We start from the raw sequence: 23,165 nt of genomic DNA, 5'->3' as shown, positions 1-23,165 counted from the left end.
TAACCACTATCACTTTTGTATCACAAGGTCAATCTTTTCAGATAACACCTCAATTTTGTAGAACAAGGGTAGCAAAATAACTGTTTTTCACAGATCAAATATACAACCACTAAAACTATTGCACCAACAAGGTCAATGTTTACAGATAACAACTTAGTTTTGATAGAACTAGGATAGCAAAAAAACCCGTATTTTACAGATCAAATATACAACCACTAATACTTTTGTATTACAAGGTCAATCTTTTCAGATAACACCTCTATTTTGTAGAACAAGGGAAGCAAAATAACTGTTTTTCACAGATCAAATATACAACCACTAATACTTTTGTATCACAAGGTCAATCTTTTCAGATAACACCTCAATTTTGTAGAACAAGGGTAGCAAAATAACTGTTTTTCACAGATCAAATATACAACCACTAAAACTATTGCACCAACAAGGTCAATGTTTACAGATAACAACTTAGTTTTGATAGAACTAGGATAGCAAAAAAAACCCGTATTTCACAGATCAAATATACAACCACTAATACTTTTGCATCACAAGGTCAATCTTTAAAGATAACAACTAAATTTTGTAGAACAAGGGTAGCAAAATAACTGTTTTTCACAGATCAAATATATAACCACTAACACTTTTGTATCACAAGGTCAATGTTTATAGATAACAAGTCAATTTCATAAAACTAGCGCAGCAAAATAATTGTAACTCACAGATCAAATATACGACCACTTACACTCTTGCATCACAAGATCAATGTTTTCAGATAACAAGCCAAAGAACTTCACAGATCAAATTTAAAACCACTAATACTTTAGCACCGACAAGGTCAATCTTTACAGATAACAACTAAATTTCTTTGAACTAGGGTAATGAAATCACTATATTACACAGATCAAATGTAGAACTACTCATACTAATAAATCATAAGGTCAATCTTTACAGATAAAAAATCAATTTCATTGAATCTTCATAACAATTTCAATGAATATCACTGAACAGATGTTCATTTACTAAAATTATTGCACTAGCACAAGATTTAAAGATGACAACTAACTTTATAGGGTAATAAAATCACTGTATATCACAGATCAAATATACAACCATTACTATTGCACCAACATGTCAATGTTCACAACTAACACAGCAATGTCATTGAATTTGGATAATTATATCACAGATCAAATGTACAGCCCCTAAACTTATTGCACTAACAAAAGTCAATGTTCACAGATAACAACGCAATTTCAAAGACCCAGGGTAATAATATAACAGACCAATTGTATCATTGCTTTAACAAGGTCAATGTTCACATATAACTACGTCATCGCATTGAATCGGAATAATTAAATCAAAGATCAAATGTTTGACCACTGAAATAATTGCATGATAGAGGAATGATGAATAATACAACAAAAAATCAGTTCCTAGCAAATCTTTCAATATTTCATTTTCTGAAAAAACTTTGCCACAGTCGAAGTCCGAAATTTTGTTTGATAAAGGTTTGAAAATCGAAACTTTCTTCGACTGAAACCTGAATTTCGTTGTTTTCGAGTAAAACGTTTTCACACTTGACACTGCATATAGCAAGAGAGTTTTTGTAACACCATATTGATTTTCCACGTTCACAGATTATAACACAGTTGTTTTCTGTGCATGTTACATTTTCACACTCGGGACTAACAATTACTACATCGTTACCGTTACAGACAGATTGCTTTGTTCCTGTAGGTAAAAAAGCAATTAGTTTGCTAAAGTAATACGAACATCTGCCTAGTTGGACTATTTGGCTGCGTAGTCTCTTGCTATTTGCAGGAATCACCTTTCCTGGACCAGGATTGATGATTTGGCGTTCTGCAGCGGCAGATGACAAATCAACAATGGCTGGCCATTTAAAAAGGATCTCCTTTACAGTGTCTTTTTTTCTAGATGGTAACCCTATGATAAGTGTACAGTTTCTGTCCTCTTCAATTGGCAAGGTATTTTTGATTTGGCATACGCGGCTGACAGATGCCAAATCAAAAATACCAGCCTAGGAAACAACTATTTGAAAACATTCACTAGTGTCTGCTTGTCTCAATTCTCTGTTCAAATGCACAAAAAGTCCAAATAATGTCTGTAGAAGCAGAAGGTTATGAATGTTCCTCATTCGGAAATCTAGAAAAAGATAAAAAAAAAAGATTCTTGTAAGGAATGTCTGGATAAAATACGCAGTCAAAAATCTTCATGATAATTATTAAATGAGCAACATATCATACTTGTATTCCTGCCATGTTTAATTTTTCTATGTTTGAGTCAAAATTATGGGGAGCACACATTCAGACGGAAAATCGTCAGTAGCTATGTTTTAATAGAATTGAGAAAGGAAATTGGGAATGTGTCAAAGATACAACAACCCGACCATACAACAGACAACAACAGAATGTTTCCAACAGGTCTTCAATGCAGCGAGAAATTCCCGCACCCGTAGGCATCCTTCAGCTGGCCCCTTAACAAATGTATATACTAGTTCAGTAATAATGAACGACATACTAAACTCCAAATTATACACGAGAAACTAAAATTAAAAATAATACAAGACTAACAAAGGCAAGAGCTCCTGACTTGGGACAGGCGCAAAATGCAGCAGGGTTAAACATGTTTATGAGATTGCGACCCTCCCCCTAGACTTCTAGCCAATGTAGAAAAGTAAACACATAACAATACGCACAATAACATTTAGTTAAAGAGTCCGAGTCTGATGTCAGAGGATGTAACAAAAGAAAAAAACAAAATGACAATAATACATAAATAACAACAGACTACTAGCAGTTAACTGACATGCCTGCTCTAGACTTCAATTAAACTGATTAAAAGATTATTTCTTCATCATATGATTTGATACTTGTTGGACAGCGACACGGATGCCAATAAGAAATTGTAAATACAGGGGCTTTGTGTGTTTGAGATGATGCCAAATTTACTATTTTGTGTTGAGAATTTGTCATTTGGTATATAGTTACTAAATTTAATAACATAAACAACAATGTTTGCTTACAGTTATCTTGAAGTGTGTAGCTTTTTGTACAAGCATATAGAGGCCGACTCGGCGTGTCAACCATGTTTATATTCGTGTTTATTTGAATATCAAGTATATAGAGTTTCTTCTTTATATGCCTATGATGTTGTCCTTGGACTGAACTCAGTAACTAGTCTCTTATAACTAGGTTTTTAGGTATTTGACTGTACATAGTTAGTCATAATAATACGATCCAAAGAGAAGCTAATGTAGCTATAAAATAAATTTCAGTTGTATATTTATAAATAACTTATAATTGTTTTTTAGCCAAATGGTGGTTCTTCTTGGGTACTCGTGTTTTTCCATCTTATTGGCATTAAATATGATATGTATAAAAGAAATATTAGATTGCAAATGACTAGTTTTAACGTTCGGATATGTATTACCTTCCCAATCTTGAATGAGGGTTTCTGTTAGAATATGTGGTTTCTTCTTGAACTGCTAAAACATATAAAAGTGTATTTAAAGATTTGATATCGTGTTTTTGTTCTTTAAAACAGGAGTGTTAGTCTACATAATGCAATTTTGGTAAAAAGAAATGAACAACAAAGTTTTCTTTCTTCAATAAACCAGATGTGTGTGTATGTGTATACGTTAAGAAATTGACAAAGTAAAGATTATTATAGATCTGGCAAAGCACAATATTAGTTCACTTGTTAATTATATAAAGAATAAACAATGTTCTACTTTCAAATAGGGACTTAAACTGTGGTTTGGTTTTGATCAAAAGCAAATGGTTTTTTTTGCATTTTCAGGACGAGAACTAAAATAACAACAAATACAATAAAAAGGTCTCGTTTATCGTCAACTGAAATTTAGACTGCCACTTAAACTCGGGGATATAAGACAGGGACAGAATTCAACCTTGCAGCAGGCCACCAATGTACGAAAAAACATAATATAAAAAAGTATATCTGAGTAAAGCATATTCATAACATACACTAAAGCGTTGATGAAATAGGCTACATCTGTCTTCATTCCATGATTGTCCGAAGCTTGTATATAAAATATATCCTTTGTATTTGGTTTTGAATTTCAAAACTCTGTTAGTACCACGATGGAAGATCGACATTGTAGGTTCCAGTGGGAAACAGACTTGTACACTAATTGTTTGCTTTTTGTGAAGACATCTTTCACGGGTATAATCATCTGTGTTTGTAACCAATGAGGTAGAAACATTCTCTGATGACATTGTTTCAAATGAGTCAATCTTCTGATGCAGTGAATGGTTGTTTCTATTTTCTTGACATTGATGCACACACGCTGGAAAAAAATATATTAACCAAAACTGTATAATGTAAACAAATGTATATTGGACAATTCTTATATGTAAGAAGATGTGATATGATTGCCAATGAGCCAACTATCCATCCGGGTCGCAAATCAGCAAAGTAAACAATTAAAGGTCAACGTACAGTCTTCAACGCAGAGTCTTAGCTCACACCGAGTACGTTTGGTAACTTTTTTAAGGTTAAAAATCATACAATTTTTTGATAACTAATGTGCATGTTTTATTATCGTATAAAGTAATGCGTAAAATTCAAGTTGTTTTGCCATAAAATGGAAGTATTTATCGCTTATTTAGTAACTTAAGATTAAGCGTTCCTACACTAATCGAAATAGTCAGCATTAAAAGATAGAAAGGACAAACAATTTACAGTTTATCGTTTTTAAGAAAATCAAATATTATATAAACTCATCATAGATACCAGGACTAAATTTTGTATATACGCCAGACGCGCGTTTCGTCTACAAAAGACTCATCAGTGACGCTCGAATCCAAAAAAGTTAAAAGGGCCAAATAAAGTACGAACTTGAAGAGCATTAAGGACAAAATTCCTAAATGTTTTGCCAAATACAGCTATGGTAATATAAGATATAAACATATGTAAACCCGTTCATGTGAAATAAATAAATATGTTAACCAATTGAGTACTTACTACTACTATTCAATTCAGTATGTTCGCCAGATGAACACATGTGTACTGCCTTAAATAGAAATTAATAAACATTAGAAATGTGTCGGCGAATATCTCCGAATAGCAACCGATAGCGACTAGTTGTATAAAATATGTTTGTTTGTGTTTGTTTTTCTTGGTTCAGGCATCTTGTTATATGGACATTTGTGGATTAAACCAGGTTTTAAAGCTAGCTACACCTCTCACTTGTATAACAATTGCATGCAATTCAATTATATTGACAACGAGGTGTGGAACAAAATAAACAGTCATAAATATTGGTACAGCAGTCAACGTTGTGTTTTTATTTTAATCATCATTCACTATGAAAACAAATAATTACCATGGCACAATAACACAATGCTAGGAAGTATAAGGACAGACCCACGTCATATGTAACAACGAAACACAAAACATTCAAAAAGGCATATAGACAAAGCAAATTAGCAAAGATGAACGACAAGAATACAAAATTGCCATAGAGCAATAACACAATAACGGGATGTATCAGTACAGATGTCAATTGGATCTAGACTAGACTAAACAGTAAAAGTTATATTGTAAAAGACAAATAAAAGAATAATTTAACACCATGAAATAAAAGACGATAAACAACGTCAGTACCCGGAATCTATACTTCAAGACCATGATCGTTTGTGAAGTTGATACGGAGGTCTTGTTCCTACCAATGAACTTTTTAAAAAAGGGATGAGACGTTCTTTGAAATACCTCTGATTCATTAACTTTTTGCTCAGACACTGGTTGCGTTTTACAAATTCTGAGTAGTTTCCGCATGATCCTAAATATCGAATGAGTTGGGAAATGTATATCCCATATGCACGGGCAGTTGGTTTATTGCTATTGTAAAACGTTATTGCCTGTAAAACTAAAATAACAAAAGGTTGAAATTTGGATATTATCCATTTTTCATAAGGACTTGACTACAAAATCGAGAAAAAAAATGTAAAATTGGTCGTTATCTATTTATATATTTGCAAGACAGAAAATGCAGATTTCAATTGACATTCGCCATTCAATATAACTTAATTAATTCATTACAAACTTTCCAGAAAATTGAGTAAACCATGTATATCAGGAATATATGATCGTGTTTCTAATTTAAAATAAAATGAATGATTTTAATATTCACATTTAAAGTCTTAACAATCATTTAAATTTTTTGGGAACAAAGTTATATAATATCTTTTGTTTTACGAGTAGAAAAATTGTACTGTTGCAGATCGACCACATAGTACTTAATGGTTCAATAATCGACTGTAAATGCCAATGTCAAATAAAACAAACAAGCAGTGCAGCTTTATCTTTTAATTCATCAAACAAAAATTATCTAAAAAATAAAAATAATACCAATGTGAAGGATTCCTAAATACTGGTGATTAAATTTCCTTTTAATGTATCATTTGACGCGGATGTATATTTTATTTTAAACAAAATTGTGCGCAAAGTTCTGACGTTTATCAGAGAGCTAGAGAACACCAATGAGCTTTTTTTTTTTACAATTGAACTGCACTAAGCTAATGCACATGTACACTAATTTGTTAATTTTAAAATACCTCAACAACTTCAATAGTTGATTCTTTCATCTTTACAAGCTGGCAATTCGGGTTCATTCGTGTATGATCTTCAAGCGGATCGGCACCTACATTTCGTTTGAACACTCGGAATCCGCACTCGTAGCATTGTACTTGAGCACCACATTCTGAATAATGAATATACAAATACATGTTTAAAAAAACAAGACGATCTAAACTTTAACTGCTAAGATTATTGAAAATTTGACAAAAACTGACGTTTTAAGACAAGTAGTGCATACTAAAGGAGTCAGCACTTTGTCAAATTTTAATGTGAAGTATAAAGATAGATTTTTTTTGTGCTAACAGTCATATCGCAACTATGTTTTTGTAAAATTTGTAAACCTTTGGCCCGATTAAAAAAAAAAATATTACGGCCAATTTTAGCCCTTCGTAAATCACAATCAGCATGTGGGTATCTAATTTTAACAAATATGATCTTGTCTGTCAACAAGCATGACCGGCATGTCTTAAATTAGAGCATAGGGGTAAGGTTTTGTCTTAAAAGCCACCACAGATACAGAGATATTGTTAATAATGTGTAGATCAACCTACTATTTATTTTCATCATTACAGTCAGACGACTGCTTATAGAAGTTATTGACTTCAAATGACGAATCTTACCAATTACTTTGTAACCTATAATCTTGAAGTTAACATATGAAAAGGGATCCACAAGAAAAGGTATATCAAATGCGTGAACATATATGACATCCTTAGTTGACCGTTTAAAGATTTGTTTTTAGTTGCACAATAATTTTCGAAATACGTTTCTGTTATTGCCTGTTATTTTCTAAACTAAAATGGAAAGAGATGATAAATTATATACATTGTAGAATCATTAACGAATAAGTGAATATATTTAAAATCGTTGGTCGACCTCTTTTATAGATAGTGCAGCTGAATGACATTGTTATCAATGTTTTGATCGCTGACTTATATTTTTTTTAAACGACAAAGAGAGATCGAAAAAGAGGCAATTATAATGCTCAAGACAATATCTACAACAACGTCTACCAAGAGAAGATAGTCAGTTGTCGTATGAAAGAATAAGAGAGAACCATATATATTGCACGGTAAAGATACCCTTGTAGATTTCTAAAAAGGAAAGGCTAATGCCGCTACAAGGCAGCACTCACACATGCAAAGTGGAGAGGGATTAATATAATACTATAAAAGCACATAAAACAAAAAAGATAGATCGACAAAAGAGAGATTTGAGCCATGAAAATTAATCTAGTCTACCATTTTAGAAATTGCCCATTGTTGTAGATGTACATAACCTTAAAAAATGACCGAAGCTGATAGGAGCCCCTAGTTTATTCATGATGCCATCATTTTCAGTTTCTTATTGGAAGTGTGTGTCCTTAGTTTTGCCAAAAATATTGCTTAAGGATGTCTGCTGCTCTAATTTAAAATAACAAGGATTTCATGTGATTGCTTAAAATGAAAACAACTTTGATATTTAAACAAAATAAAGTAATAAAATCGATAGTCTCGTGTGTAGTTTTCAAAATACGAGACATTTAGAAGATGGCGGGAAAAGGGTTTTCTTCAGACTTTACTATTTGTTAACATTGGAATTGTTTTTACCCTTTAAACCAAGAAAAAATAACAAGGATTTCATGACAAAAATTCAAATGGTCATAAATGATCTATTGAACAGATTTATGAAGACAAAAGTGGGGTCTCGTGTAAAAAAAAATTTAATACATTTGTATGGAGAAAATCTGAGAAAATCGAAAATATGACAAGAATTCAAAAACATGACCAGCAGACATCCTTAAACAAAATATTAAAAGGAATTATACATTTTATTCATTGGTTTTTCTAAAGGTGTAGACCTGGTTAGGCGAGTGACTTTAACCATAAAATTAAATTTTTAATGCACCTACCTAACACACGGCTAAATTATATATCATTTGAAAGCTACACATCTGTACTATCTGTTTTGCCCGGTCGTAAAAACATCGTACGGTACAATTTCCGCCAAATCAAGATCAAAGGTCAAGGACGAATAAGTGCATATTTTCTAAGATTTCAGCCTGATTGCACAATATGACTTTTATATACTAAATTCACATATGCAAACAATTTAAACTTTTAGCAGAGAGATTAACAGTCATTATTCAAATGCATTATTTAATATTTAAAGCGTGTTTTTGACATGTTTGACAGAGAGCACATGTTTCCTGAAATTCGAGTAAAAGTTAACAAAATGTGTGAAAACCCAAATTTTTCTTTCTGGTGCAAATGCTAATCAATTAAAACTAAGTAAAACCCTGTAATGACTATCAAAGAAGTTTTTGACATCATAAAATTTCCTAAAATTATGCTTACTTCTAATCAAACAGCAAATCATAACAACTCATACAGTTGCCCAAAATACCGCCATCTGCGAAAAAACAGCTTTTGAGCATTTCTTCCTATTTAAACATTGTATGTGGTTAATATAAGATTTAATAAACAAATTCTTAAGAATCTGAAAAATTTAGAGTAAAAAAATATGTGTGCGAATCATCTCATTGCTTGAAATAAAGGGGGTGAAACCAAGAGATTGCAATCTGCATTGTAACTACCAGACTGAAATAAACATATTTCGACTTTTCTAATTGTTTGATTTGTAGCTTCATTATAAATATTGATGTAGTGAAAAGACTTTTTATTTATTTAATGTGAATTGAAAATTTAGACCAAAATAAATAGAAAATAAATTGATGAAAATTGAAATTTCAAAGAATTTCAAAAACTAGTAAACACATTATAAAACTTGACTACTTGATTGCTTAAATTCTGTTGTTTATTGTTTTCAGGCATTAATTCATCAAATAAGAATAATTTTGAAGAAAAAATATCCATTAATACGCAACGATTCTAGTTACAACTAGACTTCCTGAATGACTAGTTCATTTTTCATACGAGAATGACTTCATGCAAAAGTTTCTGATGACGACTGACAAGAAGCTATCATTATCTTGAAACTTCACTTTCCATTATATAGATGATGTCATCTCACTGAATAGTGTAAAATTGAAAATAAAAGACTCAACAAATATAGTTTACTCTATCACGTATCTTGAAATCGATGATGAGGGTTGGTTGAGAACAAGTTTTACGACAAAAGAGATGAGCATAAAACAACCCATAAAAACACCCCTTACTACCAAATTATAAACTTTTCATTTCTATGTAACAACATTATCATGATTATAGCAACGCCTGCATATCTATACTACTAAAGGAGGAGACCGACTTTATTGAGCCTCAACTCCTCTGAAATAAAGGCAACTATAGTATACCGCTATTCAATGGTCATCAATCGATTTACTAGTAACTGCAATAAATCCGGGTCACAAAGCAAAAACTAGGAAAACGCATCAACTATAAGAGGATCACAACGATATAACAGAAACACAGAACTGCTACAAAAACAAACGCCAACATACAAAGAAACAGATTATTCGATACCAACTGCCATATGCCTGACTTGGTACAGGACATTTGAAGAAAAATGGTGGTTTAAACATGTTTTAAACCAGAGTTCAAATGCAAAGTTGAAATCATCCCTTTGAAAATTTCATAGACGCCACTTCGAGTTGGTTGACAATCATGAGATATCTGTTTCGCCAGATGACGACTGATAAGTTCCATTGACGTAACTAAATTGCCGTCAATTCTGCCATGAATGTCACCAACCGAATAAGGCTTGGCACCGAGTTAGGAAATACATGTGCCACAAGACGGGTAAAAGAGAGCCGTGGTGTAGTGGTTAGTACATCGGACTACTAACACAAAGGTTCCTGGTTCGATTCCCGTTCCGTGATGAAAATTTCAGGGACTGCATTTTCGGCTCTTCCTTGACACAATTTGTGAGTATGGTCTGAGGAAACGATGAAAGTCCGTCGGAAGGGGACGATAAATGGCTGACCCGTGTTAAGAGAGAGCCATATATCTTGCACGTTAAACACACCTTTGTAGATTTCGAAAAAGAGCAGGCTAATGCCGCTACAAGGCAGCACTCGCACCAACAAAGTGGAAAGCGAATAATTTAAGTTGCAAAACTTGTTTCCCAATCCACTATAAATAGATATGTTTAAACTAAGACGGTTGTCACATGTAGAACATGATCTGCCTACCCTTTGGGAACCCCTGAGTTCACACAAAATTATTTTTGTTGGGGGGGGGGGGTGTGTTACTCAATCTGTAGTTTTATATGTTGTGTTTTGTATACTGTTGCTTGTCTTGTTCGTTTTTTGCCCGGCTTTGTCAGTTCGTTTTTAATTATTAGTGTGATGTCCCTTTGATATATTTCGTCACTATTCATGTAGTAAAAGGTTTAACAATTATAGATCAGTGTAGCTAAATGTATCATGATAAAGATTTCGTCTATATATATATCACCGTGAGCAAATTAAGTTATTTTCGCGGATATTTGTCTTATTGCGTTAATCTTCTTCACTTTACTTTGAGGTGTTTTTTTTGTCGATTTTCATTACTTCAAGTTAATGTCTTTAAAGTAAAATAATACCAAAGGGACAATCAACATCTCAAACCATGAATCAAATAAAGTTAATTAATACCATGAACAAAATAAAATTAAAGTCCAAGAGACGAACAACAGTTAAAAAAACACAGCATACCATGAAAACGAACACTCCTAAAACAGCGAATGATCTTAGGAGGTCAGGAAGGGTATTTAACTTTTTCATTTTGTTATTTCACAACTGCTTATAGTGTTTTACATACACAATGACATGTATTTGTATTTTTAAAGCTTATGTAGAAAATACTCAAAGCATCTTTTATTCAAATAATTAAAGCGATTAAACTTCTAAACACATTTAATATGACTTACTATAACACGATTTTAAACTAAATAAGAAGCAGCCGCATTTTATTTAGTTCGTTTACATCCCGCTTTAGACACCCAAGTGTTTCTAAACAATATTCTAAAAACAGTTGTTGGCATGACACGGGTTATGTTCTTCTCATATATGTTATGATGGTATGATACTAAACCCCTAACGGGAAGGATTGTGCCTGATGTACATATGATGAAATCATAATCTTTCAGTCAGTTTAATTGAAGTCTGGAGCTGGCATGTCAGTTAACTGCTAGTAGTCTGTTGTTATTTATGTATTATTGTCATTTTGTTTATTTTCTTTGGTTACATCTTCTGACATCAGACTCGGACTTCTCTTGAACTGAATTTTAATGTGCGTATTGTTATGCGTTTACTTTTCTACATTGGTTAGAGGTATAGGGGGAGGGTTGAGATCTCACAAACATGTTTAACCCCGCCGCATTTTTGCGCCTGTCCCAAGTCAGGAGCCTCTGGCCTTTGTTAGTCTTGTATTATTTTAATTTTAGTTTCTTGTGTACAATTTGGAAATTAGTATGGCGTTCATTATCACTGAACTAGTATATATATTTGTTTAGGGGCCAGCTGAAGGACGCCTCCGGGTGCGGGAATTTCTCGCTACATTGAAGACCTGTTGGTGACCTTCTGCTGTTGTTTTTTATTTGGTCGGGTTGTTGTCTCTTTGACACATTCCCCATTTCCATTCTCAATTTTATTACTTATTTCAATGTTGCCTAAACATGATTACAAAAAGTAAAAAAGTTTGACTTCGTAAAAAAAATATTTTAACCTCAATTACCTCGCATATATTCTTTTCTTACTTTAAATGCTCCTTCTTTTATTATGGAAAATCATTCTGCTCTCTGATATTCACAATTAGCGATGTGCTATTTTAACATAGATTAACAAAATGATCGCTATTTGCAGATGGCAAATTTTTGGACAACTGCAAACACTTCAATAGAAGGCTGTTCCATGAACAATAATTTATAATTGCATCTTAAAATTACAAAACAAATATTCTTCGACCTAAAACATATACATTGAGCTTTTTTTTAGCATACAAATATCGATTCCCCAAGATATTTTTTGCTTTTTGAATAATTTTTCATTTTTTTAGGATTTGTAATAAATTTCAATTTTCGGAAAATTTTGCGCATCGAATCTCGTATTTTTTGTTTGATTTGGAAATTATGTATCATGTTCCAAAAAGTTCATATGATCTTTTGGAAAATTTTATGGTACAAGAATTGACGTTTTATTTAGTAATCCCAAAATTGGAATGTTTTTTTCATGACCTTTGAACTTGATTTAACAAAAATTGCACCGTACGATTTTTTAACGACCGGGCAAAACAGAAAGTACAGGTTTTTCGAATGATATATAATACAGCCGTGTGTTGGGTGGGTGCATTAAAGTCGTTAACTAAGCGTCTTTTTGAAATAAGTCACTCGCCTAGGTCTTTTTCTTCCATGTCGGTGTTAAAGTACGTTTGTGGAAAAGTATAACGATGCCGAACTCAAAGGTAAAGGACAAATTTATTTGGGTTCAAAAGAATTTGAACGAATCATTTTCAACATTTATAGTAAATAACACTTTTAACGTTAATGGAAGGCAGCTACTGAGTACAAATTGTAAGCATAATATTTAAAGAAATGAAAGTTGTCACACCACAACGTATTGCCAGACCCGCACATGTCTACTGTACAGTATTTTTGGTTTTAAAGTTTCAATTTGCCCAAATGCATATAAACTTAGGAATATCAAAACATTTCATCATTTCATATCTTCATTTCCACAGGAGATGCAAAAGATACCAGTAAGACATTCCAAATCATAAAAAAAAATAAACAGAAGATACACCATGCCTACAAAAAAAGATAAACAGACAAACAACAGAACACAAAACACAACACAAACTGAGGTGATCATATGTCCTGTGGATGTGCAGGCAGGTCCCGCTTTAAATGTGGTATCTGTCATATTGCTCATGTCAGTTTAAATCCGGCACTGAGGCTAATTTGGTTGTCACATTCGTGAAAAAAGCGTTGAGATTGTAATTCAGACATTAAGCTTATATACTATAACAGTACGTGAAAAATATCATACTATACCTGTTTGGAAAAATCCTGCATCAGCTAATATCTCCGGTGTTTGTCCCTTGTACATCCTCCACCCATTGAAGCTGGCCTTACGCGATTGTCTTGTAAAATACTGCTTTTTTATCTGCATTGAATAACAATACATTGAGAACTGAAATAATGAATATGTCAAAAAGACAACAACCAGACCAGAGAGTAAATAAGTGCCTAAGGTCACCAATGGGTATTCAACACAGCGACGAAATCCAACACCCAAAGTCGTCAATTATTTGTTAAACTGGAAACATTTAGAGCTTAATTGAACAGTATAAAAAAAATGCTCCTTGAATATTCGACTGTAATGCATAAGAGTTCATCATGTTCATATAATATTCAAATTACTAAAAATCGTCTTTCATAAAAATAATAAAGCGGAAAAGTGTTGTTATAAGATAAATGTCTGTCAACAGGGATATTCTAATAATCTCTTGGTTATGAATATTTGAGATTAGAATATTAGATCGGTGCTCAACAGCCTTTTTGTGTTAATGCAGGGTAAAGTAAATCAATCATTCATTGTAGATATTTGAATCTCAAATAATTAATTGATAATTCATTGCAGCTGTATAATTTGATTTCATTTTACCATAGGTTGAGCATTTATAGTTGTTTATACTATTCTGGGTGATAATTGCAAATAAAAAGGTGTACAGGTTGGTTTGTAACACATTACATACCTCTGCATCAATTAAAAGCTGACTAACTAATTCCAGCGTCATCTGAAAGACATTAATTAATTATCTTTATCATTTTGATGACGTTTAAATTATGGCACAAAATTACCTAAAATATCCACGTTATCATAAAACACCAAAATGGTCACGATTTGGTTCCTAAATCGGTCTATTTCAAAACCTTATTTCTGAATAAATCAGGTTTTTTTTTTCTCCTCATAAATGTATGTAATATTATCTAAAGTAAGGCCATTTGGGACATTTTGTCAAAATATGTCGCAACCCAAGATCCAAAATGTTTTTTTAACCAAAAGATTCCAATTCATCAATATAAAATTGTTTGAATAGTGGCTGACGGCCACGGTTAAATATGCCAAAACAATAACATTTATGGATCGACCTTAAATACAAAAAATGTTTATTTACGAGGGTCATAGCTTCATAAATTTTAAAGGAAGGAGCAAAAAAATATATTTTTGTCTTAATAGTTTTATAACAAATATGTCTATGTGAAACATGTAATAAGTTCGGCCAGTTTAAAAAAAAAAACATCAACACTTTAGGGCCAATTTTAACCCTTCGTGAACCTTTACCTTTGTTTATGTTACATACATTAGAATTTAATATCAGTTAATTTTTAACGCTGTCACTTAATTGATATCAAACTACAGGAGAGGAAGGGAAGACATCAACTTTACAATAACTTATAATATGAAGAACTGAAATACGTGAAAAAACGAAAGCACACAAGACCAAAAAAATTGATCAAATCACTATACAGACAGAGAGAGAGATGGAAGATACAAACGAGACTTGTCAGAAAGCAATACATTGAGCAGTTTTGTAATAATCCTTTTAAAACTTGTCGCACAAGGTATCTTACTCATTGATTGTGAAATACGGTTAAAACGTACACAGTATTGTAAAATGCAATGATATTCAACGTGTTTTGTTTACTCAAAGTTAAAATTTCAATTACAACAACATTATTCGATATATATTTCAATGTCATACACATGCCAAAGATATACAAATAAAGCTCTTGATTCTAAAATTCCCTAAATTTTTTAAATGGGCTAAATAAAATGGGGAACATAAGAATGATAATTTTTTCAACTTAAATTAAAAGCACCTAACAATGTACAATTAAGTGTACAACATTAGTAGCACCTGCCATGTACACATTTGGATAGACAGTCAAATGGAATTTAAACTATTTTGTCAAGAATACCACTGATAAATCAAAGTTCATATATATAAAAAAAATGTTCATCAATCTTAAATTCATACAAGCTTTGAAACTTGCTTATTTTTCAAGTTTTTTTTATAAATCTAATGTCTGATTAGAACATCAAAAACTGTCGTATTCAAATTCAGTGGTTATCAAGCATGCATAGCACTCTCCTTGACATGATTTTTACCGAAAAGGCGAAAAGCGGTATCATGTGACACCCTTTGATCAAAAGCAGTAGCGACAGAGGCTCACAAATTCACATAAAATCAGGTACAAAAACCGGTTATAATTTCCTGTTAAAAAGTTACCACTCCACTAGACGGGAAGCCTTGTGTTTAAAACGTTGATAGATTAAGTTTGAAATCTCAAAATAGATGAAATGAATACTGTTTTGAGATTAAAACACATTCAAATTTATAATACAATAGCATTGCTTAATTTTTCCTTTATCAAAAGATATCTATTTTGAAATTGTATATAAAACGATAATTCAAATATATATGTAAGAACTTTTATCATGTTCCTGTTAAAATACATACATGTATCTAAAATAAATTATATCATGTGCAGGTTATGATTAAGATCTTGTCAAATATTAAAAAGACAAGCTGTTACATACCTTTGATTTCTCGAACGGTTGACTCGCCAAATGTTTATGATGCTGAAAAAACATAAATCAACATAACAAAACTTAGCTATTTTAGAATATGAACTAGAATTTTCAAATGAAGAATATCTAAGTAATCATTTTGTGACTCGTGAGCATTGATAGGTATTCAATGACAGGAATAATCTTATTTTAAAAACTATTATATCATAAGTGTTTGTTTTTTATATTTTATCTAAATAGGGGATATAGTCACATGCAAAACAATTATATTTAGTCATTATCTTCTTAGTCAAGTGACTGAAAATGAATCCAAATAAACTATTGCTTGTTGACCTCACTCAGTTATTTGGATACATGCACTGATAAAGTTTTACAGAACAGCATGTTTAAATACCTACAATTATCAATGTTTAATGCAAAAAAAAATATGATGAAGATTAGGATTTTATGATTTGAAATACGAAAGAAAACAACAATTGATAAATAATAGGCATACCTGATTTTTCTTTCGCACTTTTTTCTAAAAAATCCAAATAATATCATGAAAACTGTGCACATTGTTGATATCCAAATCAAAACAAAAAAATATAATTCTGTTAAATCATTTTGCGGATTTATTCTTGGCAGTGTCAAATTTGCTGTTGAAATTAGTAAACTCTTATCTGGAGCATTATTATTTGAAGAAAATAAAATGTCTGTGTTTGTAGCGCACCCATCACATTGAAAACAAATGGAAATAATTGTCATAGTCAAACATTTCCCGATATAGAAAATGGTGGATTAAACCTTGGTTAATAGCTCACTGAACCTCTAACTTTTATGCCAATTCCATATAATTTCATTATATTGACAACAATATGTGGGTATACCAAATAAACGTAATATGTAAATATATAAAAAAAAAATAAAAATGGATACAGTAGTTATAATTATTCTGTTTAAATCTTAATTACTAATAAAAGAAATTAAATATGTCAACTAAGAAAAACAAAATAGCATTTAAGCACTCTATAGTCAAAGTACTACTGAACAATTAGAGACAAAACACACAAATTACAATAGCAATGGCGATACATGTATGTAAGTATGTGTTGCCCATGTAGTTAGTACGCTGAGGATTGCACAAGATATTGCTTTTGTCAGAATGTTAATGACTAACACTTAAATTTAAGCGATCGGAATTTTGAGGTGTACTAGTTGATATTTTACAAAATCTAAGTTTCATTAGTTATGATTGGCTTTGAACCATCTAGCGCTGTCAGTAGCTACAAATACTTTAAGATCTGTATTTGTGTGCCTTTTTGTTGATTAGAGCGTATAAATAGCTATAAGCAACCGATATGCATTTTCGTCAGATGTTTTTTTTTTTCTTTTTTCTATAGATATGAACAGCTAAATCTAGTTTAACTGATTTGTATAGTTTGTTCTGATGTTGTGCCGTTTCACCACTGAGTCAGGTTTGGTTATGTTGAGCTCTTCGAAACACCTTTGATCTTGATTCATTTTGCATATTTCGGTTTCTCGTCAAGAGCATCTAGTTCAGTTGTTGACGTTTGTCCATGGCATATTTCTTTCTTAAACTGTTTTGTTATCAATTCGCCCTATATTGTTTTAAAGTTTCTTCTGTCGGGGCATTTTATGGCTGACTATACGATATGAGATTTGTTCTCCTTTTTCAAGGGCATATGTTTGTCATTACCTGCTTAGTGCCACTTTATTTAATCGTCAGTGTATATTTGATACATTTGCAATCATACCACATATCCTCACCTTATATTTATCGAACTTTCTTTTTTCAAGTCAATATATAAAGTTTTCAATTCAAACAAAATGGTTCGCAATGACACTGGTTCGCAATGACATATGTATTATTTTTGTATTGTCGTTCGCAATGACATTTATACACACATTGAAGACTCAGCAATGTTTAAAGTAACAATAGCAATCTACATGATCCAGTAAAGGTATTTATTGTATAAAACGTAAAGCAAATGAAAATATATATAGTGAACCCATGTTACTTACATTTAAATGACGGTTCTGTCTATAACACTGAAAAATTAATGTTCAATATTATATTTTATACATTTTTGACATTCTTGAAACATGAAATATAAAGTTATCATAGAGTCGCCGACTTTGCTTGTACAGTTTGAATGATTCAAATTGTATTATGGGTGAAAAAAAATACAATAAGACGTCGAGTTAATCGTTAATGTTTATCGCTTAGCAGATTTGTTGTTTGTTAGTCGTAGGAAATTCCTTCTAAAAGACATCTTATATTCACTCATTACCTAATAATTGAATACAAATTGGTATCTCATAAGACATATATTAAAAAAATCTAGAATGTGACGTCCATTTGTTTCAGGGGCCAGCTGCAGTCTGGTTCAGAGTTCTGGATTTTCATCCTTTGTTGAAGTCCAATTGGTGGCATTGGGCTGTTTTTTATCTTCGTTTTGAATGTCTCTTTTTGACACACTTCAAATTTTCATTCTCAATTTTATAATCACAGATAGCAACCAGCAAAATATTTATTACATAAACATATAATATGTTCATGTTGTAATCAAAAGTTAATCAATAGTCCATTGTGTTCAGTTCAATATTATAAGAGGAATATAGTCGTTGAACCTTCAGAACTTTTCTAGATTGAGTGTTTACCTCATCTTTCACTTGTATGTAAAACTCATAACGAAGGTAATTTGAGAATCAATTTCAAAAAAGTAATTTTGTATTTTTGTTTTCTTTTGCAATGACAGAAGACGAGTAATTCAAATCACCAACTACTAGTGTATCATTACAAAAGAAATAATTAAATAGTCATACATTTTGAGGTTCCTTTATTACAAATTTTGTTACTAGTCTACAAAATGCAAAATTTGATTGTGAAAAGTAATATTCTCTCTGTGAGTCTATTGACCTTGTAAAGAAAAAAATCGCTATTTGGTTCACATGCGTTTTCAATATTATTAATATGTATTCCACTTTCCTCTGGAAAGACCTATTGTATTTGTTCGATTGCTTTTTTTTTCTTCTTTTTAAGTCAAAACCTTTTCATGCTGTATAAAATTGTTTAGCATGATATCACTTAGATATTATGAATATTAGTTATTGCCCTTTAAAGAATCATCTTGTTATTACTCCTGCTTAATATACTTTAATTATGATCATATTGGTTGGTCTTGTTATTGCTCCGAGTCGCGTTGTATTAACGAAGTGAAGCAATTCATTTATTTGGAACTAAAGCCTAAAGATATTTCGAAATAATTAGATTGCCGGATCAAAACTCGGCCAAAAAGTCTTGACCTAAATGAGTCATTTGCATTGCACAGACAGTGTAATTCCAATAACAGAGTAGTTATTTATCAATATGACATAGTCTTTTGTTAACAATCTTATATAGCAATCTTTAAGAACGATATTGGATAAAGTAAACAGAAATTAATGGCAAACATTATAAAAGCGGACTAAAACAACAAGGTCGAACACCAGAAAAACTTTCATTTTAAATTGTATTGAATATTATTTGAAAGAACCAAGAATCAATTACAAATGATGAAAATTACCTTTGACGTGTCGTCGACATCCATTTTGTTAGCAGATTGTAGTCAACTGAGGGTTGAGTAGTGACAGACATGCGCATTACTTTCCAGGTATAACATGATCCTATTTATAGGCAGTTTTTATGACTGATTTGATTTGAAATCATGATAAACATAAATAGAGTACAGTAATATAGAACAATTTATAGATGTATTTATATGAGAGCAGAAAATTGTTGCAGGTCAAGGAACAGTTAAAGGCTAAATGTGCATTACAGTTTTTGAAAATAACAAGTTGCATACACATTTGACACGTTACATTTAAAATGAAAATCAATGATAAAAGCAATACCTTTATCTCTATTATTATCTGGATATTGTTGAGTTAGGTCGTTCATAATAGATAAACATATGTAAAAATGTAAACGCACCTGGCAAACGTGTTCAAAAAAATGTATTCAAATTATTTAAAACTAGAACACACCCTCGAAATCGCGGGCATAAATGAAAATACACTTTATTCTTTGTATATGTATGTTCAAAGTATACAGAAAAACGCAAACCGGAAGTCAAATCTGACTTAAAATTTCGTCCAATGGCGGGACAATATCCGGATACCTTTTTTCTCGTTTTTCTCCCGAAATAACTCAATCTGAATAATCATAAGAATAGATGACAAATGCGACTATGCACTATACATATAGGACACAGAGGCGTGTTGATTAATTTATTGTGGAAAGAGGAGAAGTGACACCCAAAATGAGGTCTTCTCGTTTAATAGTATAGATCACAATCTAAACATAGATTTGATTGTCTAACATTGGTATATTATTGATACATTTGTTTACGTTTAAATGAGTTGTATGATTACTGTGATTTCTTTTATAGCAGCACGATTCATACCTGGAACTGGCCAATAACAAACAAAAAGACAGTTATAACATATAAGACCGCTATTCCATTCCGGGACAGAAATCATTCAAAACAAACAGTTAAACTCACTTGTTAAAGTCATGAAATGTATATTTGCTTTTAAGTCGGGTTTTTTTGGCTCTTTGACAATTTCCCAATTTCAATTCTTATTTTTTTCAAATAAAACAAACTGGAATGAGAAAAAGCTTCTAAGGGCTATTTCGCAGTATAATAGAAACATGCTAAACCTATTTCTACATTATTTGTAAACAAAAATGTGCATCAGCAGCCTCCATACACATTATTGTGGTAATGCCACAATATGCAATGTTATCATACTGGATTATTTGTCGATTACAACATGTATGAGTGTTGGATATATATTTCAAATTACCTTCAGTTATGTTCTGCATTGTTGAATTGTAGAAAATAGTTATGCTATGATATGTCATCGATGTCCTTTGTAAGTAAGTGTTTAAGAAGACAATTAGTGTATGCGGGTCGTTTTATAATTTGGGACCTATTTAATCAATACAACCATATATTAATTTATGATGATATATCCCGTTTCGAATGCGATATAACTTGCTTAATTGGAAGAAGAAGAAGAAGAAGAAGAAGAAGAAGAAGAAGAAGAAGAAGAAGAAGAAGAAGAAGAAGAAGAAGAAGAAGAAGGAAAAGAAGAAGAAGAAGAAGAAGAAGAAGAAGAAGAAGAAGAAGAAGAAGAAGAAGAAGAAGAAGAAAGAAGAAGAAGAAGAATGGCCATAATCCTTAGAAGAAGAAGAAGAAGAAGAAGAAGAAGAAGAAGAAGAAGAAGAAGAAGAAGAAGAAGAAGAAGAAGAAGAAGAAGAAGAAGAAGAATGGCCATAATCCTTATCACACACATCTTCAACATGTTCAAATAGACTGTCCTTATGTAAATTAAAACGTCGGCTCTGCCCGATCAGTTGTAATAAAACTGATAATAACCACGGTAATTAAAACTTTAGAACCTTTTTTTTTTTGTATTTATAAACAAATTCGAACACTCTTTGTCTTAATAATAGGGTAATTGCAAATCAATGCCAGCAATGTTGTGATGTTATTTGATAAATCAACAAGAAAATAAATCCCGGCCAAAGAAACGAGTCTTGCGCGTATGAAACTGATACAATATGATACAAATGTTGAAGCAGACTGCTGGAAGTAGTTGACTCAGATTCAACACTACGAGCTTTGTCTTTAAAACTTTCACTATTCTAAGTATGCTCATTGGTAAAACTTAACAAGTTAATAATGTGTCCAATGATTTCAATAAACACTGAGAGCTAACGACTACACAACAAAATTACAACATAAACCATAATAAGTTGTTGGTTGTAAATTTGAACAAATCGAAAACAATATGTATAAAACAGATTAGATTCGGATAGTCAACCACTAAGGCTACAATAGTGTTCTAATTCGATTGTATCAGCACATCTATTATTAAATTAAATACACAATAATGTCTAGATATGTTATATCTCAAAGTTGTTTAAATTTGATAAAATTCATGTTCAGCAATAGTTTTTTATTTATGCAAATGGATTTGTTACATGTAGCTTAAACAGTTAATGCTTGCGTCTGTCCCAATTCAGATTCCTCTAGCCTTTGTTAGCATTGTTTTTCTTTAAACTTTCAGTTCTATCATAATGTATTAGAATTTGATTTGTCGTCCGTTTTCCTCGAACTGGTACATTTTTTGTTTAGGGGCTAGATAACCCCGCCTTCAAATGCGGGATTTTCTCCCTGTGGTGGAGACCAATTGGTGGTTTTTGGTTATTTTCTGATCTTTGTCCCCATTTCCATTCTAGATTTTTAAGATAGAAAGTACGTAAGTTTTTCAAAGACAAATTATCTCTTGTAAAGTGTTGTTAAGGTTGATTATGCTAATAACCAGAAAACATAGCGTCACACAATTACAAGAATTTCCTTTTTGAAATTGTAATACATTTATTTACGATTTATGTAATCATATTATAACTAGGACAAGCGGTAATGCTAATTGCTGCAAATTATCAATCAAAATGAAGAATGTAACACTTTCAAAAATATTTTGGTACGTCCATTTGTTTTCCTGAATTTTTCTTCGTCAGGGAACGACAAACCGAAATATAATAAACCAGTAATGTATCAATAAATGAGATCAATCTCGTTCTAGTCCAAGTGGCAACTTTGACTAATGAGTTTAAAATTTTCCTTCTCCTTATAAATTCTAAATTTATCATAATATTATTTGAAAAAGGAAAAACATCTTAGTCGATTTACCTGCAAAATTTCAATAATTTTCCTTTAGAAATTGAATCATAAACATGCAAGTGCCCTATTTTAAACATGCATAACAAAACAAATAGTATATGTCCGTTTTTGTAGTGTTAAGATTTTACAACCATGTTTACTTGTGTACACCAATTTTTGACATTTCGGTTTGTGTTGTTCATACATCGTTGTCAATATAATTGAATTGTATACCACTGTTAAATACGTGAGAGGTTACGCTAGTTATAAACCAGGTTTTATCCAGAATGTTTTACATAACAGAATGCCTACATCAA

General features: G+C 31.6%; 1 protein-coding gene across 2 annotated transcripts; it reads right to left on the bottom strand.

The window, feature by feature from the left end:
- Nucleotides 1–253: 253 nt before the first annotated feature.
- LOC143076253 (uncharacterized) lies at nt 254–19,737 on the bottom strand. Of its 2 annotated transcripts, none has more exons than XM_076251988.1 (11): nt 19,702–19,737; nt 18,158–18,184; nt 16,629–16,652; nt 16,142–16,183; nt 14,292–14,333; nt 13,588–13,699; nt 6,594–6,739; nt 5,002–5,050; nt 4,002–4,324; nt 3,448–3,502; nt 254–2,160 (listed from the first exon to the last, which is right to left on the bottom strand). In XM_076251988.1, the coding sequence occupies exons 1-11, from the start codon at nt 19,723–19,725 to the stop codon at nt 2,036–2,038; spliced, it is 969 nt and encodes a 322-aa protein (XP_076108103.1). In that variant the 5' UTR covers nt 19,726–19,737; the 3' UTR covers nt 254–2,035. The 2 variants fall into 2 exon arrangements, with proteins under 2 accessions (XP_076108103.1, XP_076108104.1); XM_076251989.1 differs by having other exon boundaries at nt 3,448–3,499.
- Nucleotides 19,738–23,165: the final 3,428 nt, after the last annotated feature.

Source organism: Mytilus galloprovincialis, chromosome 5, assembly GCF_965363235.1.
Source record: "Mytilus galloprovincialis chromosome 5, xbMytGall1.hap1.1, whole genome shotgun sequence".
In the NCBI taxonomy this organism is placed as follows: domain Eukaryota; kingdom Metazoa; phylum Mollusca; class Bivalvia; order Mytilida; family Mytilidae; genus Mytilus; species Mytilus galloprovincialis.
The sequence above is the reverse complement of the archived record's forward strand: the minus strand, read 5'-3'. Positions and strand labels throughout refer to the sequence as shown.